This window comes from Callospermophilus lateralis, chromosome 13, assembly GCF_048772815.1.
Source record: "Callospermophilus lateralis isolate mCalLat2 chromosome 13, mCalLat2.hap1, whole genome shotgun sequence".
Taxonomy (NCBI): Eukaryota; Metazoa; Chordata; class Mammalia; order Rodentia; family Sciuridae; genus Callospermophilus; species Callospermophilus lateralis.
In genome coordinates, this window is record NC_135317.1 from 48,110,627 (window position 1) to 48,138,306 (window position 27,680).

At 34.5% G+C, this 27,680-nt stretch overlaps 1 protein-coding gene across 4 annotated transcripts in view; it reads left to right on the forward strand.

The window, feature by feature from the left end:
* The window catches only part of Mpp7 (MAGUK p55 scaffold protein 7), a 235,856-nt gene extending 216,915 nt beyond the window's left edge, over nt 1-18,941 (forward strand). For all 4 annotated transcript variants that reach the window (XM_076831406.1, XM_076831405.1, XM_076831408.1 and 1 more), the window contains 5 exons: nt 2,315-2,395; nt 10,879-10,972; nt 12,006-12,114; nt 14,155-14,298; nt 15,835-18,941. In XM_076831406.1, the coding sequence (XP_076687521.1) occupies nt 2,315-2,395; nt 10,879-10,972; nt 12,006-12,114; nt 14,155-14,298; nt 15,835-16,014 (608 nt within the window). In that variant the 3' untranslated portion in view covers nt 16,015-18,941. The remainder of the gene's footprint in view (nt 1-2,314; nt 2,396-10,878; nt 10,973-12,005; nt 12,115-14,154; nt 14,299-15,834) is intronic.
* Nucleotides 18,942-27,680: the final 8,739 nt, after the last annotated feature.

Genomic DNA, 27,680 nt, shown 5'->3' on the forward strand with positions numbered 1-27,680 from the left:
CAATGTCAAGAGAAACTGCTAACTTCTCTAAATGGGTGGCAGAATTGATTCAAAGGCCCTGCAGGGAAAATGCTATTTGTAGGTCTGCAAGACAGTTTATAGTGAAAATGATTGAATTTATGTCCCTATTTTAAGCTTTTTGCGACAGTGCTTCTACCTTTGAAAGTGACAATCTAGAATAACATAATCTTGACATATATGAATGTGTATTCCATGAGTGTGCAATAAAGTAAATTTATTTGTAAGGGCTGAATTATAAAATTAACATATGGAAGCCAAAATTGAATACCATCAAAATCTAAGGGTATCACATTGGAGAGGGAATACTTTTTCCTGTAAATGCAAACACTTGTAGTTTTTTTTTCTCCAGAGTTAAAATAAATCTCTCTCCTTTTAATGTAGATATTAGATAAGAAGAAAACGCTTGTCACTGAGCAAAGTACCTACACTCCAGAGCTGAGATCTACTAAAGTAATGCTAAATTCATATCACTTCAGGATATCAGTGGGATGCTGTAGTGTTTAAAAGGGAGTGTTGAGAGCCACTGTCTTATTAGAGAGTAAGAGGAAGTTGCTAGAGAATTGATACTTGGCAACAATATGGGAAAAGGTGGTATTGAATGACCACCAGGGGGACAGGTGTTTTTATACAGGGTGCTGGACTGAGAAGTACAGTAGAGAAGGAAGGTGCAGTTCCCAACTCTGCAGCTTTATCTTTGTTCACACTCTTCCCTCCACCCAGAATGCCCACCATACTCTTCTCTGTCCATCTGTAAGTCCCTCTGTGTTGGTCAGCTTTTCATTACTAGGACCAAAATACCTGACCAGGAACAACTTAGAAGAGGAAAAGTATATTTCAGACATTGAGTGCATGGCCAGCCAGGTCCATTGCTCTGTCCTGAAGCAAGTGGCATACCATAACAGAAAAGCATGCAGAGGAAAGCTGTTAGCTCTTGGCAGCCAGGAAGCAGAGAGAAGAGAGGGCCTGGGTGCAGGATATAAGCCCCTACTGACCTACTTCTTCCAATCATGCTGCACCTGCCTAAAGTTATCCAATAATCCATTCAGATTATTAATCTACCCAATGGATCGGTCCACAGATGAGGTTGCAGCTTTCATCATTGCCCCAGAACCCCACCACTGCATCTTGCTGTATTAGGGACCATGCTTCCAAAACATGAGCTTTTGGGGGAACACTTCATATCCATACCAAAACACCATCGTTGTCTGACTTTAAACAGTGTTCTTTTTCAAAGAATCTTCTGATCTACCAGGTTGGACAAAGAGGTGGGCAGTGGGATAATCTCAAGTACCTGGGCTCTGTGCTAGGCACTGTATATAAGATCTCATTAATTTCACCCAAGAACGGAACATTACCACTCAGAACATCTGCGCAGGTTCAGTGTCTTCACCTCCCAGGAGCACAGGAGAGGGAATACTGGGTGGAAGAGATGGGAAATGCAGCTCAGGCCAGGTGGGCCCTATAGCCTGTATTCTCTCTGCTGCACTACATAGTCCTTAAATGGACCCTAATGGCAGTGCTGTGAAAAGCATTTCAATAGAAAAGTAATGCTGGCTGTTTGGGGCTTGTGCCCTTCTAACTTTGATTTCAGACTCCTTTTTGAAACTGCCCTTTGATTTTTAGTATTTTAACTGGTTACTTTCTTGGAAAGTAGAGTTTGTTTAGTATCTGTTATTATTACAATATTTACCATATGCCTTTTGCTTTTTGTTGATGTTCAGTATCTTGATTTACTTGATTTAAATGTGTAAGGCCTTTGCAAGTTTTCAAATGCTTAAGGACTAACCAGATATATAGTATAGGAGAAGGTCTTGGCAAAGATAAATGTGGCCATAGTTTTGCAAATTTAAAATGCATAGTGGAATTTACATCCCAAAGAAAGTCAAGGTCAAAGGTCATCTTTTATTAAAATTTAAAAATACTTAGAATTGAAATTGTCACTATGGGAACCATTGTCCAATTTTTTTAGGTGCACTTATTTTTTAGGATCTTATGCGTACCATTAATTAATTGTTAATATATTATATTGTTAATATATTCAGAGTATTTTCATGTAAAGTATTTTTATCCTTTTTGAGGGAGAGATCAGGATTTAAATTTTAAAAGTAAAAAGGCAACGAAAGAAATTCTAGTTTTCTTTCTTTTTTTTTATGTACAACTTAACTAGAAATACCTTTTTACTTGGAGTACAAGATTGGATCCATATTCTCAGTCTAACATACAGATTCAGATCAGTTATAGAAATGTTTAAATAATGTTTCATTTAGTGAATTTCTCTTGTCTTGTTTTTCAGGTCCTGTAGGAGTGGGTCTGAATGAACTGAAACGGAAGCTGCTGATCAGTGATACACAGCACTATGGTGTAACAGTGCCCCGTGAGTTTTGTACTTTTCAATGCTACTGTGACTGCACTAGTAGGGATTGCTGAACACTTAGAGAGCATGCACCCTCTGGACCTCCCATCAGCCCCTAGAAGTGTGCAGTGACATTATCCACATTGTACAGAGGAGGTAACAGAGGTACCAGGGGTTAAGGAATTGTCCCTAGATGACACGGATGATTGGTGGGATATTTGTTAATTGCAGCTTCCCTACTTTTAGAATTTTATGAGGAATTTTACTTCACAGATAACATCAACTTATTATTTACAAATTTTCTTCTAAGTAAAAGACTCACTTTTCTATTTCCTAAAATAAGTGCTAATGTTTTCCAGAGTTTTTCTCCAGTTTTACAATTAGAAGGACCAAACCACAGAGAACTGAAGGAGACTTCTCATAATATGAACCTTTCTTAATTACCTTTTATATGTAGTAATTGGCAGATAGTGTTAAATGGGCTTTTCATGGCCATATTGACCAAATATGGTAGGCTTTTTTTTCAGTACACAGAATTAGATCTATTTTTATAAAAGTGGTTTTCATAGGCATTCTTACAAATGAAATATGATGCTTGAAACATTTTGATCTCCAGAATAAATGCCATTTGACTACTTAATATGTTGATGTTAGAAAGCTGTCTAAAAGGCTAAATTGAAATGTTGGCTTTTTCAAGTGGTTTTAGTAATGTTAGTTAAAAAAAATCATTTGTCTATTGCCCTTAGCAATGTTCTCTAGTTTTGGAAGAGTTCAACTTTATTTTAAAATTATAGTTTTCTAATACCTCAAGTTACATCTTGTTTACTACATTTTTCCAAATTGTTGTTTGTAATCATTTTCAGCCGTAAGTTATAGGACTGCTGGTTTTCACCAGGGAAATGTGAAATTAGACAGTTTCTTCCCCCCGCCCCCTTTAATTCACTTCTCTTACCTACTGAAGTTGAATTTCAATTTACAGGTAACTAGAAAAGTATACAAATGGTTGTTAAGCTTACAGGTGAGCAACTATAGAAAAAACAGATTACAAAGGAAAAACAAACTTCAATTTCCTACTGTAGATTCATCTCCATTGTTCATCTTAATTTATGTCGCCCTCCCAACAGTGGTGTAAGATGGGTGATATTTTCTCTATTTCACAGAGAAGGAAAGAGTGCAAAGAGTACCTGGACTCATTCATAGCTCAGTTGATGATAGTTGCACTTGGATTTGAAACCAGGTGTTTTGACAGCACTGCTTATGTTCTTCTCCTGTGTTTCTCTAGCAATGCTTTCAAACTTACTTACTGAAAGCCCAGGGAGCAGTTTTAACTGTAGTGAAGATGATAAATATCAATAAGGCCATCTATCAAATGTAACTTCTGTACTGGTTTTGGTGTTACCAAAGGCCCTAAAACAAGGCACTTTGGCTTCTTAGTGCTGAGATAACCTGTCTCCAAAATTGTTATAGAATCAGAAAATATCTAGAAACATCCTGGGGCTCAGACTCTGAAAAAAATTCTCAGAGTATTTATTTTCCACTCTGATTCACTTTAAACAGGTGTTAATGTCACAGGGTCCCCAAATAACAATGGTTTCAGACATGCCTAATGATAAGAATCTCCTTGGGGTTGCAAGAAAATATATGTCTGAGACTATGTTTATAGCAAGCGTCTCAGGTCATTCATAAGATCAGACATGTTTGGAAAATATAACTAGAGCATCAATTAAGGGTGAGGTAGTTAATTTAAGAAAAATATATTTTAAGAGTAATTTTGAAATTTCATTGTTTTGCTTTCTAAAGTACTTTGGGCAGACTCTTGAATATTATAGAAAAAAAATATTGAATATTAGAGAAAAATTATTGTTTTGATGATTACTAGTATTGTTTGATGCTTAATACTACAATTCTCCTTTCTGAAACATATAGCATCCACGAGAATAGGTAGAATAAAAGAGATGGAACTCTTGTGCATGGCTGATCAGAGTATAAATTACCATTTCAGCAAACTAAGTGGCCATATCTACTAAAGCTTCTCAAACACACCATATGACCCAGCAATTCCATTCCCAGATATACACCCAATAGAATTGCATATGTACAAAAGACATATATTCAGATATTCTTAGAAACATATTTATCAGAGTTAAAATGAGAAACTATCCAAACACCTATCAGAAGTAGAATGGAAGCCAGGCAAGGTGACACACGCCTGTAATCCTAGTAGCTCGGGAGACGGAGGCAGGAGGATTGCAAGTTCAAAGCCAGCCCCAGCAACTTGGTGAGGCCCTGAACAACTTAGCAAGACCCTGTCTCAAAATAAAATACAAAAAAGGGGTGGGGATGTGTCTCAGTTGTTAAGAGCCCTTGGGTTCAATCCCTGGTACCAAAAAAAAAAAAAAAAAAAGAGAAAGAAAGAAAAAAGAAAAGTAGTATTAGAATGGATAATAAATTAAGGCATATTTACACAATGAAATACTAGAACACAGAAAAAAGTAGTCCACAAATACACAAACCCATACAAATGAACCCCACAGACATAATGTGAGTAAAAGGAAGCAAGCACAGAAGAGGACCTGCATTATTTCTCCATGTTTATAAATATAAAAGAGCACAGCAGTATGTGCTCTTCGAAATTTTGAGGAGGGAAAAATTGACCAGTAATTTGTGGGTGTTGGCAATTTTCTACTTCTTTTAGAAGTGCTCATTACAGAGGCATGTTGGATGTGTGAAAATTCATCAAGCCATATATTTATAAGTGTATATATAACTTTATGTGAACTTTTCTTTCTGTATATCATACTTGGGTTTTTTAATGTTCAAAATAAATACCTAGCAGTTTAGTTGGCTTGCTGATGTTGATTTCCTGGTTTTGATAATGTGCTGTAGTTTTATAAGTCCCCTACCATAGGAAGCTGAGGGATGGTTGCATGGGACCTCTCTGTGTACAATTTTTATAACTACTTTTGAATCTATAATTACTCTGCTTTTTAAAAAAATAAGCACAATCACACAGTGTTTAACCCTGAGATACGTCCTGAGAAATGCAATGTTAGGCAGTTTCCTCATTTGAACTTTCACAAGCTAAGTTGGCTACGTCACTGGACAATATTATCTTATGGGAACACTGTTGTATGCACAGTCCATAATGCAAAATGTCTTTATGAAGCACAGGACAATATATAAAAGAATTCCAAATAAGGTTAATGCTATTGTTCTTGGGCTAAAATGGCTGAAAAGTAGTTAACAAAAAATATTACAGTAGATCTCAAATATTGAGTTGATTCTAGAATCTCTGTAGTCTGGACTTTGGGCACTCTTATAATTAAGAGTCAACCTCGCCACCGAGTCACTTTCTATGGTTTCCTTGAAAGAAAATATCACAAATTTTGTGTTTTTATGGATTTCCAAGTACCTATGTTTTAGAACACTCCTTTGTCTATAGGATGCCTTACTTAAAATTTCCAAACTATAAATGTTTTGAACGAGGATACCAGTTTAAAAAAAAATTAATTCACCATGGTTATTATTCTGGGATTTTTTTGGGGACAAGGAGGAGAGGCTAGAACTTGTTCTGTATGCATTTGATTTTTGTCTTAACCTATAAGCGTAGTGGATCAGCAGTCACCAAGTAGTGGCCTGCTATGACCCATCTTTCCCTTTGAATCTCCTTGTCCTGTGAATTTCTAGGTCCTTCATTCAGAATCCCTCATTGTTACTGAGTTCATGAGATTCCCAAGGTTGCTCATTTTAATTAGACGCTGAAATTCTTCATCAGTAAAATAGCATCAGACCTAGCTAATTCAGGTTGATTATGATACACAAACACTTTGGTTGTAGACATATACCTATGTAGTATGTTCAGTAACATAATAAATATCTTAATTACTGCTTCATGTAGTTCTAAAAATATTTTTAACCCTCTAGGGAGACTCCATATGTTGGGAAAGTGATGTTTAACCTGTGTAGATTTTCAGTCAGCATGTTCTGCCAGTACAATTGGATAAAGTCAGTCTTTGCTTAGTTAATGAGAAACAAATGTGTAGAAAATTCTATTTTGATTTTCTGCAAGACTTTATCTTAAGCCTACCATTTGCTCAGGGAACAATAACAAATGGTGGTAACAAAACGTATTAAGTGATAAAATATAAACCTTAATTCTAAAGCACAGTATCATACTAATTTTAATCTTTCAAAGTCTTAGATACTTATACATACACCCAACAGAACATTTTTGTGCTATGAAACTTATTCTTAGTTTTTATGATAGAATAAAATGTATCAGTATCAGTACTTCATCCAGTTCCTGTAAAGGGTGTGACATTCCATAAAGAATAGCACTGCTTCTGGGTGTGCCACACGTGAAACAAGTATGAAAAACTGTTTTCAAGAAATAAGAACTTTGTAGCAAAATGTGCTTTCTAACTAAACAAAACGGAGTTAAAATTTTGGATATAATTTAAATTAATTGGGTTTTATGAATCCTTTGCTGTTTGAATTAGCTTACTGTTTTCCCGACTTCTCACAATTTTATAACATTATTTAAATACAATTAAAATAACTGCACATACTTTAAATATGATATGATCAGTCTTAAATACATATGCACATGTGAAACTATCCTCGCAGTCAACACAACAAAGCATTTTTATCTCCTCAAAGATGTCCATGTGCTCTTTGCAGCCCATCCCTCTACTCCTATCGCAAGGCTCCTGCTAGTCTGCATTTGGCCGTGTGGGTCAGTAGGAATCCTTAGTACTTTAAATTGAATTACACAGCATATACCTGCTTTTTTCTTTGCCCAATGTTTCTATTCAACATGAGCTTGGGATTCATTTATGTTGTTTCATAGATCAGTAATTGATCCATTTTCACTGTTGAATACCATTCTTATTATGGAAATACTGATTTTTTTTCATCTATTTACCTATTGATGGATATTTAGAAGTTTCTTTCCCCACCCCATTTTTGGCCACTGCAAATAAAGGTATTATGAGGTTTGTATACAGGATTTTTTTTTAAAGAGAGAGAGAGATCATTTTTTTAAGAGAGAAAGAGAGAGATTTTTTTAAGAGAGATAGATTTATTTTTCAGTTTTCTGTGGACACAACATCTTTATTTTATTTTTATGTGGTGCTGAGGATCGAACCCAGCGCCCCGCGCATGCCAGGCGAGCGCGTTACCGCTTGAGCCACATCCCCAGCCCAAGTATACAGGATTTTTGATAGTCGTATGTTTTGTTTCTCTTGGGCAAGTAAGTAGGAGAATGACCATGTATCTGTGTCTTAATATGTAATATGCTTTCTTATAGGCTTATCAGCAGAAATGTACTAAGGTATTTATCTTTTACCCATTTTAGGGTAAATCTCCGCCTTTTAATGGGTGTACAGAGACCTTAAGCATTTATTGAACTATAAAAATGATTGCGTTATTTGTTTTTTAACTCATTATTTGTTTTCTGTTTCTGTTTTCTGTATTTCATTTTCTTTTCCTTCCTTTTCTGCCTTACTTTAGATTATCCGAAGGTATTTTTAGTATTCCATTTTAATCTATCTATTGGCACTCTGGTTATATCTCTTTGCAATAGTTTTTTACTGGTTGCTTTAAGGGATTATAATATACATATCTAACCATTTACCATCTATGTGGAGTTAACTTGGCATTGTTTCGCATAAAATATACAAGACTTGCAACCATGTGATTCCCTTTTCCCCTACCTTAATGTGCTGCAGTTATGGAATATATTATATTTTCATACATTGAAAATTCTATCAATCAGTAGTAAAACTTACTGAAACAGTCATATATATCTTAATGGACTTAAGAGGGTAAAAATGGACTTCGATTTGTATTCAGCTATTTGTTCTTTCTTCATTCTTGAAGATCCAAGTTTCTTTCTTACCGTTTCACTTCAGCATTTTAAAATGTCCATTTTTCCTCTTACAACAAGGGGCTGATGAATTCTGTGTTTCTCCTCATCTTAGAAAGTCTTTATGTTGCGTTTGTTTCTGAAAGATATTTTGGTTGATTTATTTCATTTCATTTATTTATTTTATGATTTATGAAAAGAAATCTGTGATGATTTTAAATAATTCTTCCCTTATGGGTATTATATTTTCCAGTTGACTTCAAAATTTTTTAGTTACATTTGACTTTTACTGATGTGATTATATGTGTAGGCATGATCTTTTTTTCTGAATTTATCCTGTTTGGGATCTGTTGAGCTTCTGAAATCTGTAAGTTTATGTCTTTCACCAAATTTTAAAATTCCAGAATCTGCTCCAATATAATTTTTCTCTTCTTCTAGCACCTAATTACACATACAGTAGACATTTCAGCATTGGGATTCATTCATGTTGTTTCATAGATCAATAGTTGATTCATTTTCATTCTTGATATGGAAATATAAATATTTTTCTGTCTATTCACCTGTTGAATTCAAGTCCCTGGAGTTCCATTTATATTTTTTTCAGTCTTTGTTGTTGTTGTTCAGATTATACAATTTTTTAAATACATATTTTTTAGTCATGGGTGGACACAACAACTTTATTTGTTTGTATTGTTTTATGTGGTGCTGAGGATCAAACCCAGTGCTTCAGGCATGCTAGGTGAGCACTCTACCACCGAGCCACAACCCCAGCCCCAGATTATATAGTTTTTATTGATCATCTTCAGGTCACTGGCTCTTTAATCTTCTTTCTGCTACTGAAACCATCTTGTGATTTGTTTCTGTCATATATTGTATCTTCTCATTTCTAAAATTCTCACTTGGTTCTTCTTTTATAATTTCTATTTCTCTGCTAAGACTTACATTTTCATTGAATTCAGGTGTTTCCTTTTACTTTATGAAGCATAGTTACGATAGTTGCATTAGAGTCTGTATTTTAACTTCTGGGTCTTTCGGTTTCCATCTATTATCTTTCCTCTTGAGAATGTCATATTTCCTTGTTTTTGTTTTCACAGAGAGAGAGAGAATTTTTAATATTTATTTTTTAGTTTTCGGTGGACACAACGTCTTTATTTTATTTTTATGTGGTGCTGAGGATCAAACCCAGTGCCCCGCAGATGCCAGGCGAGCATGTTACCGCTTGAGCCACATCCCCAATCCTCCTTGGTTATTTTTTTTGAATAATTTTGGATTGCATTCTAGGTATTGTGAGTGTTATGTTATATTAACACTAGGTCCTGATCTAAATTCTGGAGAATATTGATGTATTTATCTTAGCAGGTAAACAACTGCCTGATACTAAGTTCTATCTCATTTATCTTTGTTGACTTGGATCTGTCCTGGTTCGAAGACAAGTCTGAGATTGTATACATAATTCAAATCCAGCTCAGTTCTCCAAGCCTTTCCTACACTGTTAAGGGTGTGTTCAGTGTTTTCTATTATGCAGGGTTTAGACCTAGACTTGAGTATTCTAATCTCCGGTTCACTTCTTAAAAACTTTACTGTACTGGTTTGAATCTGAACTGCATGCGTAAGGGCAAGAGTTATTCTTAGACTAATAGTTGTTCATATATAGAGTTAAAGTATTTCCTTCTATACTTTCTCCCCTCCTGGATTTCCTACATACTCTTTAACCCAAAATTACTTGGTTTTTCCCCATCCCCTTTTTTCTGGTCCTTTCACTGAATTGGCAGGACATCTATTGGAGTTTAGGCACACATTCCACTATGATTCTCTTGGAGTGATTCCTACCCTTGGGGCAAACATAGAAAAAAAATAAAGCTAAACTTTTCCCCATGCAGGTTGACCCACTTCCACAGTCTTACCTGTTTTATTTATTTTTCAGAGTACTCAGGCAGTTGTCCTGGTTTCAGAGGTTTTTGTTGTAATCAGTAGGACTGTGGTGTGTTTTTTACTTGCCATATCAATGGAAAACCTTGTGTTTTGTTGTTTGTAATTAATCCTGCATTTTCTGCTCCATTACAGTTTACTGAAAAATAACTAGAAAAAATTACTGGAAGTTAAATAATATTCTAAGAGGGTGCTGCTTATAACTTTGCCAAGGATAATGAATAGCACATAGAAGTATTTGACTTTATCCAGTGTAATAGAAAGCATTGATGACATAGTAGTGTGTTAGGAAGGTAATAAGATAATTTCATAATTTGTAACTAGTGGGCAGCAGATTTTCTTCAGTGAATGAGGATCAATAAATAGATGATGAGCATATTATTTGCAAAAGAAAGGAGTTTTCCTCAAAGTGTTTAGGATACCACTTTTTTTTAATTATATTAAAGAACCTTCAAAATAATAAGTAATAGCACAGACACACAATGCAATTGAATTTTACTCAATTTTCAAATTTTAATATCAGTAGTAAAATCTGCATTTGACACTTTACTATATTTTATTAACTAATTTACTTATTTATAAGTTTTTTAATTCCATGTAAGATAACTGCTTCGATTACACATGATCATTTCTTTAATATTTCCTATACTCTTTTTTAAAAATCAAGTATGAGCTTTTCTAAACTTTTTTTTTTTTAATCAACTCACAGATACCACCAGAGCAAGAAGAAGCCAGGAGAGTGATGGTGTTGAATATATTTTCATTTCCAAACATTTGTTTGAGACAGATGTACAAAATAACAAGTATGTGAAAATTTTGGCTAGTTTTATATGACTATTGTTTTTAAGCATATTCCTATATATCCAGCCTGTATATCCACTTGAAAATGTATTTTACTTACCACAGTATTATTTGAAGCCTATATAAAATGACAATTCAGTTATTAATTTTTACCAATATTTACCCCTTTTTAATAACTAGAACTGTTACATTTCTGTTAAGTTAAACACATAGGTATTATTTTGCAGTATGAGGGAAGGTGACTGGTGTCTTATTGTAACTTCTTTCCAGCCCACTGATTTAATCTTAACATGTAATTTGGGTGGAATTTTATTTTTTAAATTGATGAACAGCTGCTCACTATATCCCTAGTCCTACAATCTGTTCCACACACACACATTTCATTCTTACATTGACACTTCAAGAAATTGAAATAAGGTTAAGTTGTGCACATACCATCTCCTCTAGCGAGCTCTAAAATCCCACCCCCAACACTGCTTGGGTTTTCCATTTGCTTAAGCGTGACTATTTTAGGATGATATCAAAAGCAATGTGTGTTTTAATGCAGGATTGTGGGATTTTATTGAAACATTGAAATGCTTTCTTCGCATTTGGCGCAATGATTGTGTTTTTATAGCACATAATCGGCTGCCCTGATTCCATTAGCCACCACCCAGCTCCTGTAGTTCTGAAGCTAAGCTTGGTTACTCTGTAGTATGCAATGAAATTTCAGTAGTTTCTATTGTTTGGCTGATTCTTGGTTTTATTGCATTGCATTAGTTCTGAAAAAGGGGTGATGGAAAACATTAGAGCTCTACTGGACTGAAGTACTTTTTTTTCTGCTTAAGTGTAACACAAGCAAGTGTTACTGATTTGAAAATGTAGAATAGAAGATTTTTTAAAATTGACATTCTGAAGTAGTTGGCCCTATTTATTCTATTAAACATGGTAAAAAATTAAATGTTAACAAAAACGTCTTTTACCTATGAATTATATATCTTGCCACCTATGAATTTAATTCACAAATGATTCTGATGAGCCTCTAATTTTCCACAGGTTTATTGAATATGGTGAATATAAGAACAACTACTATGGCACAAGTATAGACTCAGTTCGATCTGTCCTAGCTAAAAACAAAGTTTGTTTGTTGGATGTTCAGCCTCATGTAAGTAAACAGTGAATATCTATAATATTGATAATTGTTTCAGGCTATAAAGAAACTGATTAGAATATTGTATATTTAAACCTTGTTTAAATACATGCTCATTGTAAACATATCTTTGATATTGATATTAATCTTGAATAAAGAAGAGTAGTAATTTTTAAAAAAAAGAAATATTCAGAACACTTGCAACCCATGTACTCTACTGCACTTCATGTGAGCATTTTGGTATAAGGTAAATATAAAGTCTACTCATATCAGTGTAATTTGATATATCTTTGGTGGGGGTGGGGGAAGCCCACAATATAATTAGGAAACAGGAGTGGAGGGAGCTCAAAGATCTGTGTTTGTAACTCTCATTTATTTCCAGTCAAGTTCAATGACTTTTAAATATTTCTGTGTATTTCATATTTTTAAAGAATACATTATTACACATATGATGTATTTTTTCTAACCATACCATTTATTTTTATTTTTTTTAGTCACACATGACAGCAGAATGTATTTTGACACATAATACATACATGGATTGTACATACATCAATCATATTGTCTATTCTATTCTGCTGCCCTTCCTATCCTCCCTACTCCTCCCCTCCTATCCCATCCTTTCTCTCTATCCAATCTAATGTGACACACTTTTTTTTTCTTTTTCTCATTACAACATCATATATGTATTCTGTATAACAACGAGGTTCTCCTTCCATCTTCCATGTGATGTATTTTTATGTTATGTATTATTCTAAGTGTTTATCATTTTTAACAGTGGACATTTGGTTCTCAATCCTCTGTCTTTGATTTGGGTCATGTAAATGTCCTAGAAACCTAAAACCCCTGCCGGAGCTATGAGACTTTTTCCAGGAATTGTGCTGGACAAGATCCCTTTAACAGTTGATCTTTGTCACCCTGGGGTTTTTGTTTTGTTTTGTTTTGTGTTTTGGTTTCTTTTTTCTTTTTGTACTGGGGATTGAACCTAGGAGCACTTAACCACTGATCCATATCTCCAGCCCTTTTTTTGTATTTTATTTAGAGACAGGGTCTTGCAGAATTACTAAGGAACTCACTAAGTTTGCTGAGGTTGGCTTTGAACTTGTGATCCACCTGTCTCAGCCTCCCAAGCCACTGGGATTACAGGCCTGTGCTGCCTCACCCAGCACCTGGGAATTCCAGACTGAGGATGCCAATGGATGAAGCCATTCACTTCCTTGTCAAATCATATATGTTCCCACTGATGCCAAACCCATAACATTTTCCTGGTCCTCCAGGGGCCCTAGATTGTCCTTCTACCAATGGTGGTACCCTGAGGCACATAGCCTCCACTGGATCTGTTTATTCCTGGACCCTCACAGTGCAGTTTCTGCCTCTCCTCCTAGTGCCTGTAGCACCCCTCTGTCCCCTGCCACCTGCACTACCCCCACTCCCCACACTCCCTCTGCTGCCCACACATAGCCCATCTGCCTATCATTTATATTCATATTTTGGAAGGATCTGACACACAGTTCAAGAACATTCCTCAGCCCTTACCCTTCTGTCGGTTACCCTTGATGATAGGTGAGTCCCCAGAAGCAGAGTATAAATAACGTAAGACCCTTGATGAGGGAATGCTGGTGCCATCACAGACAGCAGGGGCCGCCCTTATCACTCCCTCTGAGGGGCAGGTGAAGGCCAAGGACTCCTGCTTGAGATCAGGAGAGGGCCATAGGGATGGTCAGGTGACTTATTATATTATTAGTACTGTTATTATAATTTACCCCGTCACATCTTTTTGGTATTTGCTCTAAAAGCCAGTTTTGTGGTGTTCGTAGCTACTTGTGTTCAACATTTATGATGATGTATTTCAGACATTTTTAAATGAAATTTGCATTTTCCAGCTTCTTTAGAGAGGAACATTTGTCACCTTCAATTGTTAATAACTGATTGAATAATACATCAAAAGACCGACTGACCTTAATTAGAGAATAAGTTTAGAAATAAGTTAAGAAATTGAAATATTTCATGAGGTTATGAAGAAATACAAGAAAAAAATTCTTTTCTTCCTTGTAGACAGTGAAACATTTAAGGACCCTAGAATTTAAGCCCTATGTGATATTTATAAAACCACCATCAATAGAGCGTTTGAGAGAGACAAGGAAAAATGCAAAGATTATTTCAAGCAGAGATGACCAGGGTGCTGCAAAGCCCTTTACGGTGAGTACCAAGATATTAGTGATGGTATCTAAGCAGTGCATAAAAGCACATGCATCTGTGGCTACTAAGGAAGGCTATTAAAGACCAAGCTGTGATTCAAAAATTTGTAAAAGGTAGAATTGTCTTTACGTACATATTTTGAACCATTGCACTATTAATTTCTTTTTGTAATTCTGTGAATGCAGCTTCATATTAATGTAAAACTATTTTTGTATGTTATTATATGTATATATTAGATTTTTCTAGGCCAAGCATTTATTAAAATTAGGCTAATTATTTTTCAGATTAGCCTTACATTTAAAGGTAAAAGTACCCAAATCAGTTACTGCTCTTTCTTAATAGTCTAAATGAAAAACGTAATAACTTCCTTTTTCTCCTGGTATCATATTTAGCACTATAAAAAGAAAAGGCACCATTTGAGGAGAAGACTAGTAGACTGTTATTTTCTAACAGTGGTATTCGTATTTCCTAGGAGTGTTATTGGAAATAGTGACTGTGATATGTCAATGGTTATGTTGACTTCTGTCAAGTCTTTTTATTGGTTTTGTTTTCAATCTTATCAAGATAATGTATTCTACCTTTGGATCAAAATAAGTAAAGAATTTAAATGTTAAGAACACCCCCCTTCTATTTAACTTTAGTCTCTGTTAATCTGTGTACTTTTAATTGTGATTACAAATACAGATTATGTTTATGATTCACAACATTTGATCTTTTTTTCAAAATGCTAACAGTATCTATCTATGCTGAGTAGATGTTAACATATGATATTAGTTACTCAAGGTTCTTGATTAACACTAACATTAAATTTTCTATTGGGAAATCATAGGTGACATTGTAATGTGGATTCTTAAATTATTTCAATATGTGTAATATGAAGAATTATTATCTTGTTATAAATTTAAAGTTTCTTGGTGAAGATAAATGATAATATGTTCTTGGGATTTGTCTCACTAACCTTTATGTATATACTTACGTAGCCTTAAGTTTTATAGCCAGCTAAAATAACTTCCTGATGTCAAAAAATGTGGCCATGTAAGGCTCTTGAAGCACTTCGAATGAGCCAAAAGAGGGATATAGTAACTATTCTTTTATAACGTATCCAACCATGAAAATGTTTGTGTTGTAAATTCCTTCCTATGCATAAACATAAATAATGCCACAAACCAATGCAATGAGTCAGCAGTTCTTTTCCCCAAGTAGCTATTTTAATAACCACATAACCATGTAATGATAAGTTAGTGACTATATATCCTGAAATTTAGTTAAGGTGGGAGTTTTGGATCTTCTCAGAGGAGTTTAGTTATAAGCAGATTAGACAAAAGAATATTAGAGGTTATGACATCTGAAGAACTAGTGGTTAAAGAAGGTAATTTTTATTGTTGGATGAGGTGAAAGGCTAAACCCAGAACAGTATTAGGTAAGGATACTAATGCTAAAAACAGTATGAGGTAAGAACTGTAGAATGTTTACATTGGTGTGAAATGATGTAAGTGCCTGGTTAACCAATTTTTTAAAAAATACTTTCTTTTGTAGGAAGAAGACTTTCAAGAAATGATTAAATCTGCACAGATAATGGAAAGTCAATATGGTCATCTTTTTGACAAAATTATAATAAATGATGATCTCACTGTGGCATTTAATGAGCTCAAAACAACTTTTGACAAATTAGAGACAGATACCCATTGGGTACCAGTGAGCTGGTTACATTCATAATTACAGGAAATTTCCATACTTGTGTGTGTATGTGTTGTTTTGTTTTTAATAGAATGCATAATTAAATCAGTTGCCATTTTGGTAGTAGAGTTTTTTAATTATATCACTATCATAGATGTATAATCTTTGTAAAAATTGAATAGTGGTTTAGTTTGTATCTTTTCACGGCCTTATTTGAAATACATGTGACTCTAAAATCTAAGAATCCATCCTTTCTCAGTACTATATTATGAGCAAAACTTTGGACCTTCCAGCTGTCTTTACTATGTCTGTATCTGCAACATGAGGTTGAATTTTTTAAAGAGATATAGCTAGAGACAAAATAGATAGACGTTCTGTACTCCAGCTGGTCCCAGATGTGGCCACTGCCATTCAATCTGTATGTCCGTAGTTGAAGGCATTAACTGAACAGTTTCAAGAACCTCTACAGACATGTCAGCTCTGAATTTTCACATGGGTCACCATGACTTAACTGGGCTGGCAGTAAGACATAGTCTTCTTACTACTTTAAGAGTGCAAACTTTTTCTTATGTCTACAAAATACATTCACAGTGTGTACATTTTAAAATCTTAGAGGCGTAACTGAAAATTTACCTTGAGTGAGTGACCTCATATTATAATTTTAGAGTAGTCCTTACGAGTATGTATCAGTGACATAACATGTAAGAAGGGAAAACAGAGTTTTTTTGTTTTTGTTTTTAATACAGGGGTCTCTCTCTATAACCCAGGCTGGCCTAGAATTTGCCATCCTCCTGCCTCACACCCCCAAGTAGCTGGGATTACAGGTGTGTGCCACTACACCTGGCACATACAGTAGACTTTTAAAAATTATTGTAAATATAACTCATAATCTTTCCGTATGGTGTTAAGAGTGGGGAAGAAATAATTATAAAGGATAGTTTTATTTGTAAATTCTCAGAAGACATTGCTGGAGTCACCAAAAAGGTATTTTGAGAAGGCTTTGTATTTTCCCAATAAATCATAAAAATGTTATTCCTATTCTAAACTATGTAAAATATGTTTTATATGTTAGTGATACAGTTAAAAAATGATCATTTTTCTAATTTGTGCAGTTGATCACCATATATGTAAATTGTGCTCTGTTTTAGAAAACATTTTATGTAATGTAACTTTTGTCACCAGATGATTCTGAACACTGGCCATAACCTAAAGAAGTATAAGAAGGGCTGGGGAGTAGCTCAGAGGTACAGCACTTGGCTAGCATGCACAATGCCTTGGGTTTGATCCCCAGCACCACAAATAATAATATTAATAATAAAAGAAGAAGAAGTAGTAAAAGAAAGACCCTTATATTGTAAAATATTTAGATGGTATCTCTCGTCTTTCTTTGGTACTATTGATCTTCAGAAAGTGAATTATATAATTCAAAATACTACAAATGTCTATAAGTTCTGTAAGAGAACGTGTCCTGCTATTCTTGCATGTAGAAAGATCTTGCCAATCAAAACTCACTGCATCTACGATTTTCATACAAAAGAATTATTTTTGTCACTTTGTAAAGAATTTAGATGTCACATTTAAAAATATAGAATGTACTAAAATTTTATATATTTATGAAATATTTGAAAGGCATATTTTTTTAATTATCAAATGGGGCTCTCCATAAAATAAATTGACTATATGTAAAGATGTCATAAGTTAAAATAGTAGTTTTATAGATCAAGGTCAACATTCCATGTAAATATTTGACCTTTACACAGATAGATTCACAAGTACATTATATATACACTGCACGTTTGGTAGCATTCATCACTGGATTTATTTCAGACATGTCTAATTACATACTAGAAACAGGAACAAAAACTACTTCAACGGCCCTGATACATAGTCACATCTGAAGTAGTCATATATTCAGACTAAATCGTATTTAACAATATAAACCGAGTGAGTTCTAAATTTATTAAATAGCAAGCCATTTCACTTAGAAAAAAATGAAGGAAAGGTTACCAGATCTCATATTGTAGCCATTCTTAAAGTTATATGGCTTCTCTAAGAGAAGTGCAAGTCTGGTTTGGGTTGAAAGCATGGAATCATGCTTTGAACATTGGCTAAAATTTCCAGTGAAATGAGACTTCTTATAAAAAGAATGGTGGGAAATGTATAATAGTATAGGCAATCTTCTGAATAATTTATTCAGCCCTATTTCTTTACTCTGAAATATCTACATTGTTTTTTTCCTGCATTTCCAGATAAATGCCTCAGTTCATTACTTTAGGGATAGAGATAGTGGAGGGTAGTGGAAACAGTCCTTCCAGATGGTGGTGGTGATGGCTACATTCTGAAACTACAACTCTACAGACCTTTGTCCTTTTTTAGACCAGAACTGAAAAAAAGTTTTTAAAATAATGAAAAGAAGGGCAATTTGAAAAATCAGGTAGTATACATAGCCTTATAAGTGGTGTTTGTGGGTGCTTAGAGATTGGGTTAAAATTTAATAAGGCAGGCCAGCTCCAAGGACTTGTTGATAACTGTAGCATAATTGGCCTGGATTCTGTCCTCCACCCTCATCCACCATTGCCCCTCAGGAAAAGAGTACTATACTCCCAACATGGAATGTCAGCCATGATTTGACAGAAGGGGATAATTAATTTTCAACTGTGTTAAAATCCAGAACCAAGAAGGAAATTCTTTTGTCTCATGATTGACAAATTAGTTAAAAATAAAAAAGGTGCAATTGAAATACAAGTTTTGTTATGGTTTTACTGGTCAGTATAGAAATTCTTAGGCTGACATTTCTTGTATTTAGTAATGATTGAATGTATCTAAATCTGACAAACTGTAAACTCAGATTTATGAAAATATGTTGTTAAAATATTCCTGAAGATAGACTTTTATTATTTATTTTCTTTTGGATAAGAAAGGACAATGGAAAGCCCTTGGTTTTAATAAAGTATCTGTAAACAGTATGCGTGCTTGAAAAATCTTTTTGCGCTTGAATATTCAATTTATACTGTTTTCCATGGTAGGACAAATTCTTTTCTGCTGTGATATGAAGTGATTTATTTCAACTTGGCATGTCTAAAATTAAGTTTTCTGTTTTTTCAAACAATACTTTTATCAAAGTTGTTGGAGTCACCAGATTCACTAGTCTTTCTCTTACCCATAAGTACCACAGCATAAAGATGTGGAGAGAGAGAGTGGTTTGGATGACCCAGGACCATCCATGATGGGAACACTCTTCTGCTTCCCCACTTCCTTTCCCCCACCGCATCAGGACTGTTACATCTTCTTCCTGACCCAGTTATGCAAAACTGAACTTATTTAGCTACACCTATAAGAACACACTATCTTCTCTTATACAGGCAAATATTGTTCTTGCTGCAATAGTTCAAGCCCTGCTTCCACATGATTTTATAATGAAGTACCAAATAAAAGTTGCATTGCAACTTTGGGCTCAGCCTGAAAAACTTTGCAAGACCCTGTCTCTAAATAAATTTTAAAAAGGAATAGGAATGAAACTTGGTTGTAGAACACTTGCTTAGCATGCATGAGGACCTGGGTTCAATCCCCAGTTTTGTTGAGAAGCAAGGATGTATATTTTTTCATATATATTTTATGTGTAATTCATTTATAAATATGTATGAATGAACTTGTGATCTGAAGCCAGAATTCTTGAGCTGAAATTCTGGTTTTTGCCTGTTACCAGTGTTGCAACCTTGGGAATGAAAAAAAAAAAAAAAAAAACATCAAATGTCTCTGGTCTTTATTTTCTCATCAGGAAAATATAGATAATAAATAGATATTTCCTCATAGGATTATTGTAGGCATCAAATGACAGAATCCATGTTAAGCATTTAGAGCCAAATCTGGAATTGAAGCACTCAATAATTGTGAGCTCATATTTTTTATAATGGTCTTTATCACATCACACAATTTAAAAATGGGTATGTAAGTATTCTTAATCACACTAAACTCCCTCATTATAATAGTGAACTCATTAGAAGTTCCTAATAATTTCTATTATAACTTTATTTTTTTAAATTCCATTGCTTCCCACCAAACATAGGAACTAATTGGGCAATACCCAAAAGAAAACCAAGTCAAATTTTATTTTTAAACACAGTATGATGCAATATGCTTGATAATAGTTTGAAAGAAATACCTCTTGTTTCATTGCTCTTTCTTCTGCTGCCACCTTCCTCAGTGTTTGCTTAGTTACATAAGCTTCTGGAAGCTATTTTTTAGAAGAGTTATCTTAGAGACCTACATTAGCCTGATCAAATTGCACTGTGTTAATCTTGGAAGGTCTGTGTGATTTCAATGCACTATATCATTTAATTCTCACCGTGATCTTATATGGATGATCTATTATCTTCATATTTGATAGATGAGAGACCTGAGGGCTTCAGTACTGTGCCCAAGGCCACATAGGAGATGAGTAGTAGAATCAGGATTTGAATCAGTGTCCGGCTTCGTCCATCTCCATGAGATTGTCACTCAATTGTGCTTCTCTGTTGCTAGAACTTGAGATAAAGCTGGAAACTTGTGTAAGAGTTGAATAATTAGGAGAGCAATCATGCATCTTTGCTTTTGAATGCACGTGCCTAATAGTTTTCTCAGAACACCATTGCTTTGATCAGATATACGTTAAAGTATCTATGCCTGTCTGAGTGGGTTAATCACAACCAGTGGCTATGATCAGAAGCATACAAAAATATGAACTCATTTGCTCTAAGTACTTTACATAGTAGACAATTGTTTGTTTAGTCTCAGTCCCAGTCCTTAGTGATGATTCATGATTTGTAAGTCAATCAATCTCCTATGGAGATTGATCTGGGCTGGTCATGCTACCAGCTCCAGATAATGCCTTGTCTGTTGGAGGAGAAAGACACATTTCTCTGATTTAAACAACTGCATGAAGTGAAAATACTTCATGTTCCTGCCCCCATCCTTCCTGCTTGAGATGCCTTGGTCATGTTGTGATGCTTGTTAATAGGACAGCCATAATTTTACCCCTATGCTAGAGAGGATGGTAAAGCCTATCATCTGAGGATGATTGAATAGAAAAAGAAAAATCCTAAATCCATAAAACTATTGAGCTGCAGAATCAATCCAAAGAATTCATTTCTGTAATTGTTGAAGAAAAAAATGTTATGATGGATTAAGTCACTGTTGGGTTTTTTGTTTGTTTTTCTTGCTGCTGAAAACACACAAAAGTAGTATCCATGAGCAATGTAGACCACTCTCAATATCTGCTTTCACTTACCAAGCTTGTCACATGCCCTCCCTGGATATAATTATTGAATCTTAAAACATCCTGGAACCTGTAGGGGGAACTAAAGCAAGAGACTGCATTCAAAATGTGTTTTTCTTGGGTTTTACTATTTTTTTTCCTGTACAACATGGATGGGAAACCTTAAAATTCAAGTTAGAGCAAATTTGTTCTTCAGTGTTTGGACTTATAAATTTATCATGGTTTTGTTCTAATTTTATCAGTTGCTCAAAATATTATATAAACTAAAAGGCTGACCAAACACTACCCGAGTCTGCCATTTTGAAAGAAATAATACCTGTGTCATTTTTAATCTGACTTGGGCAATAATAATGTGAAAAGTTTCCATTCATTGAGCCTTTGCTCTAAACTCGGCACCTTACTGATTAATACATGTAAGCTGTTTATACACATCCACCTAAATATAGAAAAGCTCTAAATAGAAACATATTTAGATAATTCTAAGAACTATGGCTACAAAATGAAACAATTCCTGTAAATGTTAAAGCTGGATATAAAAATAGGTAAATATTAGAAATCTAGAAGATACCCAAATAACAGGTTGGAAGAGGGAAGCAATACTGAATCACTGTTTCTTAAGATTTTGGAAGCAATCACCCTTGGAACTAGGAGAATCAGAGAGGATCCCTAAAGTGAGGTAATGGAAACAAGACCATGTGTATCCTTACTACAATTTTAAATGGCATAAATTCATGTATTTTGAGACAACTTGAAAAGTTGCACCACATCAAGAAATGAAACTAGCCATTTGCTTCTAAAAGAGATTTCAAGTTAACAGAATTGGTGACAATATGAAACAGAGAGGATATTAATAATATCAGCATTGAGTTCAGTGTTCACTAATTGGGTCAAAAAGTCAATCTTCAGTAATCAATGGTGTAAGCCGTAAAAAGAAGAGCATTGAAGACGTTAAGTAAAAACTCATAAGCAACCAATAAAGCCACATTACTTGTTAATCCGTAAAATGTTCTCATAGATCTTGAACAGAAATGGTTATGAAGGGTCTTAGTTCCTCAGGTTGATCTCATAGGTGTGGAAAGACTATTTTGTCCCAAAAACTGTGATTACACTATATTCAAGAGTTTCATTGAGCATTTACAAAATGTAATCCTAAAGTAGGCCACTAGGAAAGACTCATTAAGTTCCAAATTATTTACCTCAAATTACATTTTCTGACCATGATCCAATAGAACTAGAAATGAAGGAACAACAACCATAAAGACCTAGAAAGAATTTTTTTTCAATTTTAAGATATTTTGGTCAATGAGGAAACAAAAATGAAATTGCAGATTATCTAGAAAATAATGAAACTAACAGTCTGTGGAATAGGACTAAAACTGAGCTCAGGAAAATTTGTCACTTTTAAAACTTATAAAAAATAAAAATAAACATTGGCTCAAAGAACTCGGAAAAGAATAACATGAGAAGTATTTTGGCTACGTTATTATATACACTGAATTTTCCAGGAATGCACTACCATGTAAATCAAAGGAAGATTATGCTTTTTTTTTTTTTTTTTTAGGACTTTACCTAGAGCTTTTCAAATTTTGGAACATCATTTCACTAATGACCATGCCACTGGAGGTGTTTGGGTCTTTAATAGTGCACATCTGTACCAGACTGACAGTGGCATACACAATGTCTTCCTGCATTTGATTACTGTTGCCTGCCAGGGAAGTGCAAGCCAAAATATATATTATTTTTTTCAATATTTTCCTTTTATTTTTCCCCTTCCATTGCAATAGAGTTTCTTTTAATTATGCAGATTACAGTATCTGTGGATTTCATTTCAGGATAGAAAAAAAAAGGGATCTTACAAAATTCTCTACCGGGTATAATAGAGTATCACTGCTTAAGATGCAGGGTCATTTAAGCCCCACCTATTTCACACACTAAAACTTGTTTGTTAGCTTTGCATTTACTATTACAAAATGCTTAAGAAAATCAATAGAAATAAGGGTTTATTTTGGCTTACAATTTTAGAGGGTTTCAATTCATAGTCCTTTGGTCCCTTGGTTTTGGGCCTCTGGTGAGGCAGCACATGATGGCAGGAGCACATGGCAGAGGAAGCTGTTCAGATCAGGACAGCCAGAAAGCAGAGAGGGAGAAGGAGACCAGCATACAACAATCCCCTTCTAACACACATCCCCAGTGAAAACCTCCCACAAGGCTCCATCTCATAAAGGTTTCCATTACCATTCATTGGCCAAGCTGGGAACTTGACCTTTAACACCTGGGCCTTTGTAGGGGACATCAAGATCCAAACTATAGCAGAGCTTCACTGCCCTTCCTATTTTAATACGATATTTTATGTGATTAATATGGAATAGCATAAATAGTATACTCAGATAATTCTGCTACAAACAGATGATGAAGAACAAAATGCCTTTAAAGTTATTCTCAAAAAATATCTAATAGGATTGAATAAAACAATGGACATTACTATAGACCTAAATATTTAAGCTAAAAGAGCAAGCTGACGTAGAGTCTCCTGGAACATAATTTAGCAAGGGTAAGGAATGGAAAGTGTGGATAATAGATCCAAAAGATTGAACTTCCACCTAATATGATTTCCCATAAGAAGAAAAAGTAAGCTAATGATGTGAAATAATAATAGAATAAGTTTGAATAAATAAATAAATAAAATTGAAGATATATCTTCAGATTTACATAAAATCCCCATTCAATGGCCTACCAAAATGTTATAAAAAGGTCCAGATACTTCCTAAAATTTTTGAACTCTGGAAAAAAGAATTCTATAATGAGAGAGAGAATGCACTCCTTAGATAACAGCATTAATCTGTTCATGAGGGGAGACTTCCTAAACTCTTTTAAGGACCTACTTCCCAATACTATTAAGTGAATTTTAACTTGAGTTTTGGAGGAAACAAACATTCAAACCATAGCAATAGGTATTTGGTATTATGTATACTTTTCTTGTATTCGAGATCTTCATTTCCAATGGAATTGAATGTCTTCCCTCTTGATTAACTCTCACATGAAACATGGCCACCAGCACCTATGAGTCATATCTCAAAAATGTCTCCTAACCCACTCCAGGGACCAATTCTAATTGGACCTATTCTAATATCTCTCAACTGATCCCTGTTCGGCACTTCAACACCCTGGGGTAATTCATCCTCAATATTTCTGGCTTGCTTGATTTTCTAAAACATAAATTTGTGACACACTCTTGCTTGAATTCCTACAGTGTCTTAAATAATAAAAAATGGGCAAGAGATTTGAACACTTTACAAAAGAAAATAAATGTCTCATAAGCATATAAAAAGATGTTCTACCTCATTAGTCAAAAGAGAAATGGAAATGGAAACCACAATGAAATACCACTATACACCAATTAGGTTGACTAAAATGTTAAGTTTTGACAAGGCTGTAAAGCAATTGAAATTCTCTTACTTTGCCGAAGGGGAGGAAAATAGTGCAGCCACCTTGAAAAACAATTTTGCAGTTTCTTAAACATCCTTCTACCATGTAATACAATCAATCCATTCCTAAATATTTACCAAAAACACATGGAAGGCTATGGTCACATAAAATCTTACACACAAACATTGGTATTGGTATTATATGTAATGGCTCCAAACTGGGAGCAACCTAAATGTCTATCAACAGGTGGAAGGATAAACAAATTATAATACAGCCATACAATGGAATAGAACTCCACAGTAAAAAGGAATAAAATACAACAATATGGATAACATACAACAATATGGATGAATCTCAAAATCATGTTGAATTTATAGAAAATTATAAAAAATGCAAAGCAATCTGTAATGACACAGCAGATTACCAGGGTATGTATGCAATAGGGGATAGGAACAAAGCACAAAGAAACTTCAGGGAAGTGGACATGTTTCTTATTTAAATTATGTTAATGACTTGAAAGATAACTTGTCAAAATGGATCAAGTTTTACACTATAAAATTGTGTAGTTTCTTGTACTTAATTTTTTAAATTAACTTATTTATTTTAATTAGGTATATATGACAGCAGAATGGATTTTGATTCACTGTACACAATTGCCAGCACAATTTTTCAATTCTCTGGTTGTACATAATATAGTGTTGCACCATATGTGCAATCATACATGTACCTAGGGTAATGATGTCCATCTCAATCCACCATTTTTCCTGCCCCCACAAGCCCTCCCCACCACTTCCTCCCCTTTGCCCAAAGTTCCTCCATTTTTCCCATGCCCCACCCCACTCCATAGATCAGCATCCACTTATCAGAGAGAACATTTGGCCTTTGGTTTTTTCGGATTGGCTTACTTCTCTTAGCATGATATTCTTCAACTCCATTCATTTGCTTGAAAATGCCATAATTTTATTCTTTTAATGATGAGTAGTATTCCATTGTGTATATACACCACAGTTTCTTTATCCATTCATCTATTGAAGGTCATCTAGGTTGCTTCCACAGTTTAGCTATTGTGAATTCAACTGCTATGAACATTGATGTGGCTACATTAACTATAGTATGCTGATTTCAAGTCATTTGGGTATAGACTGAGGAGTGGAATATCTGTATCAAATGGTGGTTCCATCCCAAGTTTTCTAAGGAATCTCCATACTGCTTTCCAGAGTGGTTGCACCAATTTTCAGTCCCACCAGCAATGTTTGAGTGTACCTTTTTCCCCACATCCTCACTAACATTTATTGTTGTCTGTATTCTTGATTACTGCTTTTCTGACTGGGGTGAGACACAATCTTAGAGTAGTTTTGATTTGCATTTCTCTAATTACTAGAGATGTTTCATATATTTGTTGAACAAATGTATATCTTCTTCTGAGAAGTGTCTGTTCAGTTCCTTAGCCCATTTATTGATTGGATTGTTTGTTTTTTTTTGGGTGTTAAGTTTTTTGAGTTCTTTCTATATCCTGGAAATACATATCTGACATGCATGTGGTAAAAATTTGCTCCCCAAATGTAGGCTCTTTCTTCACCTCATTGATTGTTTCTTTTGTTGAGAAGAAGCTTTTTAGTTTGGGCCCATCCCATTTATTAATTCTTGATTTTATTTCTTGCTCTTTAGAAGTCTTGTTAAGGAAGTTGGTGCCTAATCCGACATGATGAAGATTTGGCCTACTTTTTCCTCTATTAGGCACAGAGTCTCTAGACTAATTCCTAGGTCCTTGATCCACTTTGAGTTGAGTTTTGTGCATGGTGAGAGATAGTTTAATTTCATTCTGTTGCACATGGATTTCCAGTTCTCCCAGTACCATTTGTTGAAGAGGCTATCTGTTTTTGGCACCTTTGGGTATACGAGATAACTATATTTGTGTGGGGTTTTCTCTGTATCTTCTATTCTGTACCATTGGTCTACATGTTTATTTTGGTGCCAATATCATGCTATTTTTGTTACTATAAGTTTGTCATATAGTTTAAGACCTGGTATTGTGATGCCTCCTGTGTCACTCTTCTTGCTAAGGATTTGGCTATTCTGGATCTCTTATTTTCCCAAATGAATTTTTTGATTGTTTTTTTCTATTTCTATGAGGAATGATGTTGGGATTTTGATTGGAATTGCACTGAATCTGTATAGCACTTTGGGTAGTGTGGCCATTTTGACAATATTAATTCTGCCTATCCAGGAGCATGGAAGATCTTTCCATCTTCTAAGGTCTTCTTAATTTCTTTTGTTAGTGTTCGTTAGTTTTCATTATAGAGGTCTTTAATCTCTTTTGTTGATTCCCAAGTATTTTTTTAAGCTATTGTGAATGGGGTAGTTTTCCTAATTTCTCTTCAGAGGATTCATCACTGATGTATAGAAATGCATTTGATTTATGGACATTGATTTTATATCCTGATACTTTGCGGAATTCATTCATTAATTCTAGAAGTTTTCTGGTGGAGTTTTTTGAATCCTCTAAGTATAGAATCATGTCATCAGCAAATAATGATAGTTTGAGTTCTGCTTTTCCTACTCATATTCTTTAATTTCCTTCATCTGTCTAATTATTCTGCCTAGAGTTTCATGGACTGTGTTTAATAGAAGTGGTGAAAGAGGGCATCCCTGTGTTGTTCCAGTTTTTAGAGAGAATTCTTCCAATTTTTCTCCATTTAGAATGATGTTGGCCTTGGGTTTAGCAAAGACAGCTTTTACAGTGTTGAGGTATGTTCCTACTATCCCTAGTTTTTCTAGTGTTTTGAACATGAAAGGGTGCTGTATTTTGTCAAACACTTTCTCTGTATCAATTGATATAATCATACAATTTTTATCTTTAAGTCTATTGATATGATGAATTATATTTATTGGTTTCCATATGTTGAACCAGGTTTGCATCCTTGAAATGAACCCCACTTGATCATGGTTCACTATTTTTTTGATATGTTTTTGTAAGCAATTTGCCAGAATTTTATTGAGGATTTTTGCATCCATGTACATAAAG